The sequence below is a fragment of the Sardina pilchardus genome, chromosome 2, assembly GCF_963854185.1.
Source record: "Sardina pilchardus chromosome 2, fSarPil1.1, whole genome shotgun sequence".
Lineage (NCBI taxonomy): Eukaryota > Metazoa > Chordata > Actinopteri > Clupeiformes > Clupeidae > Sardina > Sardina pilchardus.
Genome location: NC_084995.1, coordinates 40,490,187 through 40,503,181, shown reverse-complemented (window position 1 = coordinate 40,503,181; position 12,995 = coordinate 40,490,187). Strand labels below are relative to the sequence as shown.

General features: G+C 41.7%; 1 protein-coding gene and 1 non-coding gene across 3 annotated transcripts; one reads left to right on the top strand and one right to left on the bottom strand.

Moving 5' to 3' along the window:
* Nucleotides 1-202: 202 nt before the first annotated feature.
* On the bottom strand, nucleotides 203-5,457 carry LOC134074635 (phospholipid scramblase 2-like). Of its 2 annotated transcripts, none has more exons than XM_062530458.1 (10): nucleotides 5,379-5,457; nucleotides 3,996-4,045; nucleotides 3,484-3,596; nucleotides 3,301-3,375; nucleotides 3,013-3,152; nucleotides 2,795-2,837; nucleotides 2,325-2,545; nucleotides 1,854-2,015; nucleotides 1,487-1,648; nucleotides 203-1,299 (listed from the first exon to the last, which is right to left on the bottom strand). In XM_062530458.1, the coding sequence occupies exons 3-10, from the start codon at nucleotides 3,554-3,556 to the stop codon at nucleotides 1,255-1,257; spliced, it is 921 nt and encodes a 306-aa protein (XP_062386442.1). In that variant the 5' UTR covers nucleotides 3,557-3,596; nucleotides 3,996-4,045; nucleotides 5,379-5,457; the 3' UTR covers nucleotides 203-1,254. The 2 variants fall into 2 exon arrangements, with proteins under 2 accessions (XP_062386442.1, XP_062386443.1); XM_062530459.1 differs by lacking the exon at nucleotides 5,379-5,457 and adding an exon at nucleotides 5,137-5,210.
* trnaw-cca (transfer RNA tryptophan (anticodon CCA)) lies at nucleotides 4,785-4,856 on the top strand. The gene has a single exon. It is a non-coding gene; the product is annotated as a tRNA-Trp (tRNA).
* Nucleotides 5,458-12,995: the final 7,538 nt, after the last annotated feature.

Genomic DNA, 12,995 nt, shown 5'->3' with positions numbered 1-12,995 from the left:
ATTTATGTATTTAGGCCAAAAAGACCCATGTCGTCATACAGCTCCTGTCCAAACTATCTCTTTGTGGAGACTAATGAGTTGGAACACAACACTCTACCTGTTTTCAGGAGCAGAGACTCAGACCAGATTGACCCCCCCCCCCCCCCCCCCCCACACACACACACACACACACACACGGTCCTGGTTCAGACGGCTATATGTCTTAGGCTACTGACTCACAAATTATTCTTTTCAAGTGAAGACTTGCACTCTTTATTTATGTGAAAAACCAAGATGGGTTCTCTGGCTGAACAAGGCCACATGTGGCATGTTGTCAAACAAAACATGCTGGACTTATTTACTGACTGGGTTGTACATTACGTCTAAAAAAACAGATGACCTTCATGACCACAGACCTTATCATAAGCAAAGCAAAGCAAACAAAGATTATGATACATAGTAGGCCTATAAGATCATTAATGAACAAACCAGCCGATATGAAAGTAGTAACACAATACATTCATTGATCAACGTTGATTAACTTAAAACTACAAACATATAAGTACTCAATTCTTTGATGTGAAACATTGTGAGAAGTGTTAATTTCAGAGGCGGACATTCCTGGTTCCAGAGAGTAAAAGTCCTGCCATATATTCTTTCTACCTGCACTCAGAGTTATCATAATATCTACCTGGCAGCTAATTAGGATGAGCTGGTTTACTAACTGGTTGGATTGAATACTTAGCACTTTTACTTTCTAAAACTGGGATGCCATTGTCCGCCTCTGGTTAAATTCATAAATGTTTAAATTCATAAATGTACTTCATGTCATTTGACTTCGTGAAGTAGATTTATGAGGTCATATGATCTCATGCATTTCAAAGCTCACTGCTGCCACCTACTGGAGTTATGATATTATAACGACAACAGTAGATTCACCGAAACAGAATAACATATCTTACTGTAACACAAAACAATTTTATCGTGTAAAATGTATCGGTCAAAATATCTTTACCAGTCCTTTCACTCCCACAATTTTCAGCGGTCCCAAGATTGGTGTTTCATTTTTGTATCCAACATCATACACATTTCAGATTGTTAGTCTGCGGACTTCTTTTTATTGTCAGGTTGAAAACACAATGAGCACATGAGACACTGCTGAGACAGAGCAGCTGACTACAAGACTAAACCAAGGACAGAGGACTTTATAGAGGTGGCAGTATTCGCACATTATGACATCTCCGATCTGAAAATATCCCCATCACTGAAGCAACACTAATGATTATCTTGCTGCTTTGAATGTTCAAAAAACATAAAGTCCTGAAAGGCAAAACAGGAAATTGAAAGCAACAAACACACAAGTAACAAAATGTATGCATGTTACATTCATAATATATAACTAATGAAATATACAGTATGTGTTTATACATTTTTGCTTGCTTCATGTTTGTGAAGACTACCATATTCTCAATTATAAACTTTTTAGTAATAATGGTCAACTACTTACTATGAGAAAACAAGCTCCCAGAATAGTCGCTTTCATTTTCACATCCAAATCCATTGGAAACTGCACCCCAAAGTTGTCAGCATCTGTAAACATCTCGTTCCCAAAGCCAGACCACTGCTTAGAAATACGACCAACGTCTGAAGTCTCATCCAGTGATTTGATCTGTGTTTTTTTTTAAAGGATAGAAAATGATTACTGTAGTATGAACTACTAAGGTATATAAAACATCATTGTATGTACTACTATGTTATATAGAAACAGCTTCCAATGTGAGTTAAAAGAAGTCAATATGATTTGTGTGAGGATATATTGTGCTTTTCATTGTTTGCTTTGGTTGCTTGGTTACTCATGATGAGCAATGTTTTACCTCAAAGTTCACATCAGAGAAACACTTGCAGTCACAGAAAGGCCCAATGATTCTCAGCACAGAATTTCTTCGCTCATCCTGAATGGTGAACTTGGGAATGTACGGGTGCCAATCCTGTATGACATATCCGATAGGGTTTCCAGGGGGAGACTGTACTTCCAGCTAAATAACACAACCGTAAAAACAAGAGATTAAGTCCAGCAATTAAGTTAATTCAATATACTTAGAACAAAAACAAGCTCTCAGGTAGCTGAATTAGGTTTGTAAGCAGTATGATGGTATTCTTCATTAGTATAGAAACATTATGTACCTACAGAGACACTGGACAGCTGTGCTTTGTCCTACAAGATCATTTACAAACAGCTGTGCTGCTGACGCTTAACTGTATCTTGCCGTGAATGTATTCGCTGACTGTAACAATTCTAAACAGCACCAAAAACAACAATTACAACAACAAAAGCATGTGCTTACCTCTTGGAGGCAGCAAGGGAAGCAGCAGGCGCCGCATTTGAGTGGCCTTGTCACGGACATGACGGTCTGGCCCATGTTGTCCTGAATGTGGATGGCGAATGATCGCATCGGCCCGCAGAAGTGCAGGCTGAAGCAGTCGTTTTCCTCCTCAGCAAAAAACACCTGCTGTCCCAGACTATTCTTCACCAAGTACTTGTTGTGCGTCTCAAATCCCATCATCACTAGAATTATAATGTGCAATTTGCATAACAGCTTGGGAACACTTTCATCTAATCTGGTGCATGGTGCATTGTAATAAGTATGCAATTGATGTCTACTTTGGTAGAAATACATATCCTGTTTTTTACCAGAGCCTTGAGACTTGTACACATTTTCTTTTTGTTATTGATTTGACAATGTCTCACATGTCATCCTGAAAACACAACTTCAGCCTCAGGTTAAGTTCAATGTTTTTGTGTTTCCTCTCATACCTTCCATCAGCTCCATCTGCTGGTGAACAAGAAGCTGATCAATCTGTGAGACAGAGGAGCACAGTACTGACAGTTACATCGGCTGCTTTTTAGTTGTTAGTCAGTGATGGTACAAACAATGGATGAACTCTCACTTTGTCTTATGGACTAATACCACTGTGGTTGGTGCTGTACAATATGATGATTGTTTTAAACATTGTCTGAAGCAGCCATCTTACTTGAACGAGATATTCTAACCCTGGTGGGCAGTCTGGTGGTCTCTCAGGAGCAGGCATTGGCATTGCCACTGGCATCTGAGGAGGGTACTGTGGGTGCACTGGAGATGGCATGTGAACTGGCGTTTGAAATGGCATATGCCCTAAAAGAAAAGCATGGCTCATGAATATACATCCACAACAGTTAAACAACAGTAAGACTGAGTCAGTCTTCAGTTATACATGTGACAGGTCATTCTGACAACAACCTGGTCTGCACATTTTGTCACTGGAACTAGATGTGGCAAGTACCTGGTGGCATTGGGACTTGACCATATGGAGGAGAAGGGTACACAGCAGCACCGGGTGGAAGGTTGATGGCGTAAGCTAGACAAACAACCATGAAAAAATGAGTCCTAAAAAATACGGACTAACAAAGGTATGCCGTGTAATGGTTGACCGTCTGTGCACATCACTTTTATAGGCGAAGCTGACCTGGGGGCTGAGATGGAAAGGGTGCGCTACCTGCAGGCACACCCTGCTGGTCTGGAGTTACAGCAGACTTCATTAAAGATCAATGCAGATGGAAACACAGCTGAGAACTGTGCCTGTCAGTGAACATGTGAACATGTGAACATATCAGAACAGTGCTAATCTGAAACAACTGGGAGCATCAAGGGTTCTGTATAGACTAGTTATTGGAATGTAACTGCTGAGTAAGTAAAGCAACAAAAACAGCATATACAGATTTCAATTGTAGTGTTGCATTTGTGTTCTGGATTTAAAAGAAAAGACAAAAACAAGCTGCACAAGAACAAACTGTAGATAGATTTGTATTTTATTTTTTTATCTAGCATTGTAGTAAGTCTTTAACAATGCAGAGAGGACTAGAACCTCAGATTAATTCATTTCAGTATTGTTTTTGAGTGAACGCAAACAATATATCCCTTCTTATTTATGGTTTATAATATCAAAGGATGAACCAGAAAGTCAAGACCGACACTTACCTTAATGATGCTTTTACTGTCTGTCTCCTAGACCACAGCACTTGGTTCTTCTGCAATATTACACACATATCCTATTTTAAACTAGATTTCATAATGCAGTATAACAATACAAAACATTCACGAGACTTACAGCCATTGCTCAAATATCTCCCTGTGTGCCTACATCGAAACATCTGATCATATTTAGAGTCAATTTGTTTTCCACACGTAAACTAGGCCCTGGAGTCTAGGGAAGGTTGCCTGGTTGCAAAGTGTAAACATAGGATGCTCTGAGAAACTGATACCTCCAGTCACCTGTTTTTGTAGCCAGCTGACCTCTACCTGGAACTGAAACCCATTGTAAGGCCTTCCATTGTTTTGAACACATAGCCTAGGCTTTTTATGACATATGAAACTTCAGAAATTATTAACATTGGTTATAGGCTTATTATTGGCCTATGCCTGCCCAGACCTACAAGGTCGTACTCATGTTGTTGAGATTAATTTTCTTAGGGACCGTTCACCATACGATATCTAGGCCAACGATGACGGCAAAAATAATATATTGTAAACAATTACTTTAGCCTACTGAACACCATGCCATACTTTACTGAACACCATACCGGAGAGAGAGAGAGAGAGAGAGAGAGAGAGAGAGAGAGAGAGAGAGACTCTTACACACAAATACAGGCATTTCTGTCTAAGTAGGCCTATGTTATAGTCCGACTCCAACTTGGCCATTTGCTATTCTGCTATAGAATAAATTACCTATAAAAACTTTGGCACTTCTTGATATGCATCACAGCATGTGACCTCGTGGCGCAACGGTAGCGCGTCTGACTCCAGATCAGAAGGTTGCGTGTTCAAATCACGTCGGGGTCAGTTCTTTATGTCGCTCAATTCCCATAATTTGCGCCATAAACTAGGCTACTATAGCCTGGCACGCCCTCCCAGTGACGTAACGCCGCAGAGCCTTTGAAAGTCGATGGTAATCAGCAAAGAGAATCTTTGGTAATCAGGCTAAGGCTATTATGCAAGAGTTGCCATTCAACCTACATCTTTTCTCACTGAGACGCTGTGTCACTTCTGAAACTTTACAAATGAGATTGTGATTGTAATATGTTAGGCTAAAGTAGGCCGAATCGTAACGGTGTAGGCCTACCTGCTGGAGAACACCGTGCTGCGTGCTGTGCTATCCAATGCCGATACTCACCAGCCTCCACTATCAAGCAGTAGGCTATTAGTGACGATTTTATTTGTTTTGTGTAGGCTAGGCTACAGTGTCAAGAACTTTGAGTAGCCACTGTAAGCTACTTCAAAATGCGCTAGTATGGCCTAACTAACATGTAGCCCAGAGCCATATAGATACATGTATCTATATGGCTCTGATGAAGCCTTCCTTACCTTAATGTTACCCAACAGAATTCTGTATGTTTATAAAATATATGTTGCTTGCACACTAATCCCGTTAGCCGTTGTTAAGGTTCCATCGCTTGTGTTCTTTTAAAAAACCTAAACAAGTGAGCGGCACAGTGCGTCTGCCTGTAGATCATAAAATAGTTTGCTCCAAAGATTCTGCAAAATATAGAATAAATATCCTGCCCAATTTCAACTGCACAACATCAACATGTATTGTTACAGAGTGTCTTCTGCTCTGTAGAACAGTGATGATGAAGCAGGTCAAAGCAACCAAGAAAAACTTTAACGAACACAAGACTATGCAGGTCAAGGTGGAACAAAGTATGGAGGAACATGGGACATGTCTTAATTCCTTTGAATCAGATCTGGCTTTCATAGATATGACAGTTTTCTTTACATATTAATTGGAAGTCGATGACGAGGTAGTTTAGGCCTACTACAATTGTTTTCTACTAAAAATGTCAAATTCAATTGTGTGCACGCACAGATGGGCCTACGTCAACGAATCTCCAAAGAGTGGCAGCAGCTCTGGGTGAAGGGTCACTGGTTTGCTAAATTAGACTGGCAAAGTCTATCTGTTGAGAACAGACCTGTATCTGTCTTTCAATTATTCCACCTTAAGTCTTTTATGTTTTCTTTTAATTATTAGGGCCCGAGCACCGAGGTGCGGCCACTGAAAGTGGCTGCACCGTAGGTGCAAGGCCCTATTGTTTTTGCTCAGATTATTAGGGCCCGAGCACCGAGGTGCGGCCACTGAAAGTGGCTGCACCGTAGGTGCAAGGCCCTATTGTTTTTGATCAGATTATTATTATTATTATTATTATTATTCTCTCTTCCTCTTAGCCCGTTTGGCCGTTTCACCAACTTGGCATGCTCCAAAACTCTTGTAATTTGGCAGGAATATGTAGAATTGCATTTGATACTCAGAGACAGAGCCCTGGCCTAGGGTGTGGCTCAGGGACTCTATAGCGCCACCTACCGTGCTGTCTGTTGTGGTTGACACATACATTCACGAAAATGAACCAAATTTGGTGGACATGTGTGTTGTATTATTCTGAACAACTTTTACATTTACACTACATAGTGAATCTTAAACAAATTTGAGTTATGATTATCATTATGAATTTTGCACATCATGTATTTTGAAACACTTCTCCTAGACGGTTTATCGAAATCATGTCATATAAGCACTAAAATGATCTTGAGGGGTTGCCCGAGAGGAATTGCGAACAGATTTTTGAATTTCAAAAGTATATTGAAATGGCGAAGGTTTGAATCTAGGTGTCTTATAAAAGAAACAAAAAGTTGGTGTTATAGGCAGAAAACAGTGACTAATTTGGATGAAATTTGATGGAGTATTAGTTAGTGTGTTTGTAGTGACAGTCATATACAAAGTTTTGAATTTGGTGTTGTTTGTGATTTTTAAAAGCGCATTAATGATTGTGGTGGATACAGTTTTATCTAAAATATTTTGAAGCGAGTTGATGAATGATTATAATCATATCAAGCTATGCTGCAATTTTGATTTTAACCATGTTAACAGAAAGTGAGTTATTTTTAATTTCATATTTGCCCAATCACACAGCCCCTCCTCTCGGACCTTCTCTGCCTCTCTCTCTGTTGCAACTAACAGACACACGCACGCACTCTGTCACCCCCCTTCTCAGGTCCTCCCTAACTAACACACACACATTGACACACGCGCGGCTTTCTAGAGACAGAGAGACAGAGAGACAGACACACACACACACACACACACACACACACACACACACACACACACACACACACACACACACACACACACACACACACACACACACACACACACACACACACACACACACACACACACACACACACACACACACACACACACACACACACACACACACACACACACACACACACACACACACACACACACACACACACACACACACACACCCCCCCCTTTGGGCAACCGTGGCCTACTGGTTAGGGCTTGGGGCTTGTAGCTGAAGGATTGCCGGTTCGATCCCTGACCAGTCCACAGCTGAAGTGCCCTTGAGCAAGGCACCTAACCCCTGACAGCTCCCTGAGCGCCGCTGGTTGGGCAGGCAGCTCACTGCTCTGAGTATAGTATATTAAAAAGTATACAAAAGTATTTTGAAATGGCGAAGGTTTGAATCTAGGTGTCTTGTAAAAGAAACAGAAAGTTGGTGTTATAGGTAGAAAACAGTGACTAATTTGGATGAAATTTGATGCAGTATTAGTTAGTGTGTTTGTAGTGACAGTCATATGCAAAGTTTTGAATTTGGTGTTGTTTGTGTTTTTTAAAAGTGCATTAATAATTGTGGTGCACACAGTTTTAGCTAAAATATTTTGAAGCGAGTTGACGAATAATTATAATCATATCAACCTATGCTGCAATTTTGACATTTTGACTTTAGCCATGTTCACAGTAAGTGAGTATTTAGGTTTATTTGTGTTTGCATGTGTCTTATACTCTATCCATTTAGCTGAGCAGGAGTAGGTGCTCTCTCTCTCAGCTGCATGTCTCTCTCGTCCCCTGCTAATTCTCTACACAGACTCACAGACACTCTCTCACCCCTCCCCCGTCATTCTCTCTCTCTCTCACACACACAGACACACACACACACACACACACACACACACACACACACACACACACACACACACACACACACACACACACACACACACACACACACACACACACACACACACACACACACCCTCCCTCCCTCCCTCCCTCCCTCCCTCCCTCCTTCCCTCTGGGCAGCCGTGGCCTACTGGTTAGGGCTTGGGGATTGTAACTGGAAGGTTGCCTGTTCAATCCCCAACCAGTTCACCACTAAAGTGCCCTTGAGCAAGGCACCTAACCCCTCCCTGCTCCCCCAGCACCGCTGGTTGGGCAGGCAGCTCACTGCTCTGGGTCAGTGTGTGATTCACCTCACTGTGTGTTCACTGTGTGCTGTGTGTGTTCACTAATTTGGTTAAATTGGGTTACATGCAGAGAAATAAACTTCCCTCACGGGATCAAAAAAGTGTATATTCTATTCTATTGATCCATTTGTCTCTACCCCCTCTGTCTGTGTCTGTCTAGCGTTATTGCTATCGATAGTCAGAGATAGAGCTCTGGCCTAGGGTGTGGCTTAGGGACTCTATAGCGCTACCTAGCATATTGTCTGTTGTGGCTGACACATACATTCAGGAAAATTGACCAAATTTGGTGGGCATGTGTGTTGCTCATGCACATGCCCACCAACACGCACATGTTGCTTTGTTAGATTCCAAAATCTCACAGGTCTCCGCACCGCTGGTGCTCGGGCCCGCCATCGCCGCTTGCGGCTATATTTCTTATTATTATAGTATAATTCTCTTACCAGTAACATTTTTCACCAACTTGGCATGCTCTAAAACTCTTGCAATTTAGCTGGCATATGTAGAATTGCATTTGATACTCAGACACAGAGCTGTGGCCTAGGGTGTGGCTCAGGGACTCTACAGCGCCACCTAGCGCGCCGTCTACTGTGGTTGACACATACATTCACGGAAATGAACCAAATTTGGTGGACATGTGTGTTGTATTATTCTGAACAAGTTTTACATTCAAACTATATAGTGAATTTTAGAAGAATTTGAATTATGTGAGATTTTCTGATTTTTGCACATCATGTATTTTGAAATACTTCTCCTAGACGGTTTATTGAAATTATGTCATTTAAGCACTAAAATGATCTTGAGGGGTTGCCCGAGAGGAATTGCGACCAGATTTTTGAATTTCAAAAGTATATTGAAATGGCGAAGGTTTGAATCTAGGTGTCTTATAAAAGAAACCAAAAGTTGGTGTTATAGGCAGAAAACAGTGACTAATTTGGATGAAATTTGATGGAGTATTAGTTAGTGTGTTTGTAGTGACAGTCATATACAAAGTTTTGAATTTGGTGTTGTTTGTGATTTTTAAAAGCGCATTAATGATTGTGGTGGATACAGTTCTAGCTAAAATATTTTGAAGCGAGTTGATGAATGATTATAATCATATCAAGCTATGCTGCAATTTTGATTTTAACCATGTTAACAGAAAGTGAGTTATTTTTAATTTCATATTTGCCCAATCACACAGCCCCTCCTCTCTGTCCTTCTCTGCCTCTCTCTCTGCTGCAACTAACAGACACACGCACGCACTCTGTCACCCCCCTTCTCGGGTCCTCCCTAACTAACACACACACATTGACACACGCGCGGCTTTCTAGAGACACAGAGACACACACACACACACACACACACACACACACACACACACACACACACACACACACACACACACACACACACACACACACACACACACACACACACACACACACACACACACACACACACACACACACACACACACACACACACACACACACACACACACACACACACACACACACACACACACACACACACACACACACACACACACACACACAACCATGGCCTACTGGTTAGGGCTTAGGGCTTGTAGCTGGAGGATTGCCGGTTCGATCCCTGACCAGTCCACAGCTGAAGTGCCCTTGAGCAAGGCACCTAACCCCTGACTGCTCCCTGAGCGCCGCTGGTTGGGCAGGCAGCTCACTGCTCTGAGTATAGTATATTAAAAAGTATACAAAAGTATATTGAAATGGCGAAGGTTTGAATCTAGGTGTCTTGTAAAAGAAACAAAAAGTTGGTGTTATAGGTAGAAAACAGTGACTAATTTGGATGAAATTAGTTATTAGTATTAGTTAAATTAGTATTAGTGACAGTCATATGCAAAGTTTTGAATTTGGTGTTTGTGTTTTTTAAAAGTGCATTAATGATTGTGGTGGACACAGTTTTAGCTAAAATATTTTGAAGCGAGTTGACAAATAATTAAAATCATATCAACCTATGCTGCAATTTTGAAATTTTGACCTTAGCCATGTTCACAGTAAGTGAGTATTTAGGTTTATTTGTGTTTGCATGTGTCTTATACTCCATCCATTTAGCTGAGCAGGAGTTGGTGCTCTCTCTCTCAGCTGCATGTCTCTCTCGTCCCCTGCTAATTCTCTACACAGACTCACAGACACTCTCTCACCCCTCCCCCGTCATTCTCTCTCTCTCACACACACACACACACACACACACACACACACACACACACACACACACACACACACACACACACACACACACACACACACACACACACACACACACACACACACACACACACACACACACACACACACACACACACAGACACACACACACACACTCCCTCCCTCCCTCCTTCCCTCTGGGGAGCCGTGGCCTACTGGTTAGGGCTTGGGGCTTGTAACTGGAAGGTTGCCGGTTCAATCCCCAACCAGTCCACCACTAAAGTGCCCTTGAGCAAGGCACCTAACCCCTCACTGCTCCCCCAGCACCGCTGGTTGGGCAGGCAGCTCACTGCTCTGGGTCAGTGTGTGATTCACCTCACTGTGTGTTCACTGTGTGCTGTGTGTGTTTACTAATTTGGTTAAATTGGGTTACATGCAGAGAAATAAATTTCCCTCACGGGATCAAAAAAGTGTATATTCTATTCTATTGATCCATTTGTCTCTACCCCCTCTGTCTGTGTCTGTCTAGCGTTATTGCTATCGATAGTCAGAGATAGAGCTCTGGCCTGGGGTGTGGCTTAGGGACTCTATAGCACTACCTAGCATATTGTCTGTTGTGGCTGACACATACATTCAGGAAAATTGACCAAATTTGGTAGGCATGTGTGTTGCTCATGCACATGCCCACCAACACGCACATGTTGCTTTGTTAGATTCCGGAATGTCACGGGTCCGCACCGCAGGTGCTCGGGCCCGCCATCGCCGCTTGCGGCTATATTTAATAATTATTATTCTTAATTGATTTTACCTTGATTGCTTTCTTTTCTAGAAAAGAAAACATGCTTTCTACATAATTTACCATGAACTAGATTAGTGTGACAACTTTTGTTTACAGCTGTGTCAGTAGATTTGTGCTATTTGATTAGTCACCACATGCATTCTCATATCAAGTAGGCCTACTGTGCTTATTTGCGCTCTTTTGGGCTGGGGTGGGTGGTTAGAGAGGTGAAGTTGACCCCATTTTAGTGATGAGTGTACAACACTGCACAACAAAAACTTGTTGGTATAGTAGTCTATATTGAACTTGTTGAAGCTGTTGATTGTCAGAGACAAGGACCTTCCCCACCAGCAGTCTTTTACAGTATATGGATACACTGTTAGAAAGTAATGTCAATGTAATGTGTGAATGGACACTTACAGTTTACTGTTAAAAGTAGACTATTGTTAAAACATGGTGTGTGTGAGCAGTAAAGCATACAGTAAAGGAAAGTGTGGCTATATATCACCATAGACCTCTGAAGTTTGCCTACAAAAAGGAAACAAAGCTGCCATCTTTGCCCGTTTAAGGTAGCCTGACTAGCAGCGCCTACCACTTCTGAAATGAGACATGGTCTGGCAACCAGACGTTAATTTTCTCGTATTTGAAAAAAATGCCCAGATCCGTTCATTGGGCGCCACGGATGTCTATCAAATGCGTCTGTGAATAGCTCATCATGGTCTTGCTTTCTCTCCTGTTCTGTGATTGGTCGCCAACATCAGGCGAAAATGTGGCAGTCTGGAAGCGAAAAAGTTTCCAGACTGCCTTAGCAACATGAATGAAATCACCGCACATGGCAGGATGGGAACACACAGGCTACATTTAAGGAGATCTGGGTGTTAATTGAAGCTATATCTGCCTATGGCAAGTTGCACTGTAAGTTAGCTCTGGGGTAGCAAAGGTCATAGTGTGCTGTCTTCACCTACCGAAGATCACAGTATCCACTCGACACAACTGTGTAGCGCACAATGTCTGTATTTCCATTTCTTCGTACCCGCAAGAATTGAACAGGTACAATAATTCAAGATCCCCATGTTATTTTCCCATAAAAAAATATCAAGATACTGGATCTCCTTATTTGGGCAAAAACGGCAGCTTTTTTGTAGGCGAATTTCAGAGGTCTGTGCTCTTGAGAAAGGCACTTTACCCGGAGTCGTCCTGGAGAGACCAGCATGGAAGAGCCCAGTATGGAAGACGGTGGATATGTGTCAACTCATCATGTGTAGCAGAGTGTATGCTGAATTAGTTTTTCCTTAATGGTACAGGGCAAAACATATCAGACATACTTGGCTTACCAATGTATTGTGTATTGTGCAACAAAGTATGAAAGAAGGACATGCCTCAATTCATGTTACGTCACATCTAGAAGATGCTTTAAGAAAATATATAGTGTGGTGGTTAAACGAGTTTTTCCTTAATGGCACATGTCAAAATTGTATTACAGTAGTTGTAGGCCTACTTGATTCACATTAACAAACACAGGACTATGTGCAGGTCAAGGTGGAACAAAGTATGGAGTGTTAATTCATTTAAATCAGATCTGGCTTTCATAGTGATTCGTTTTTTAATAACTGCTTGCACACATTTTCAAAGCTGGTTTTCTTTACATATTGAATTTGAAGTTGTTGTTGAAGAGGTAGCTCACTGAAATTGTTTTGTAGTTACAATTCC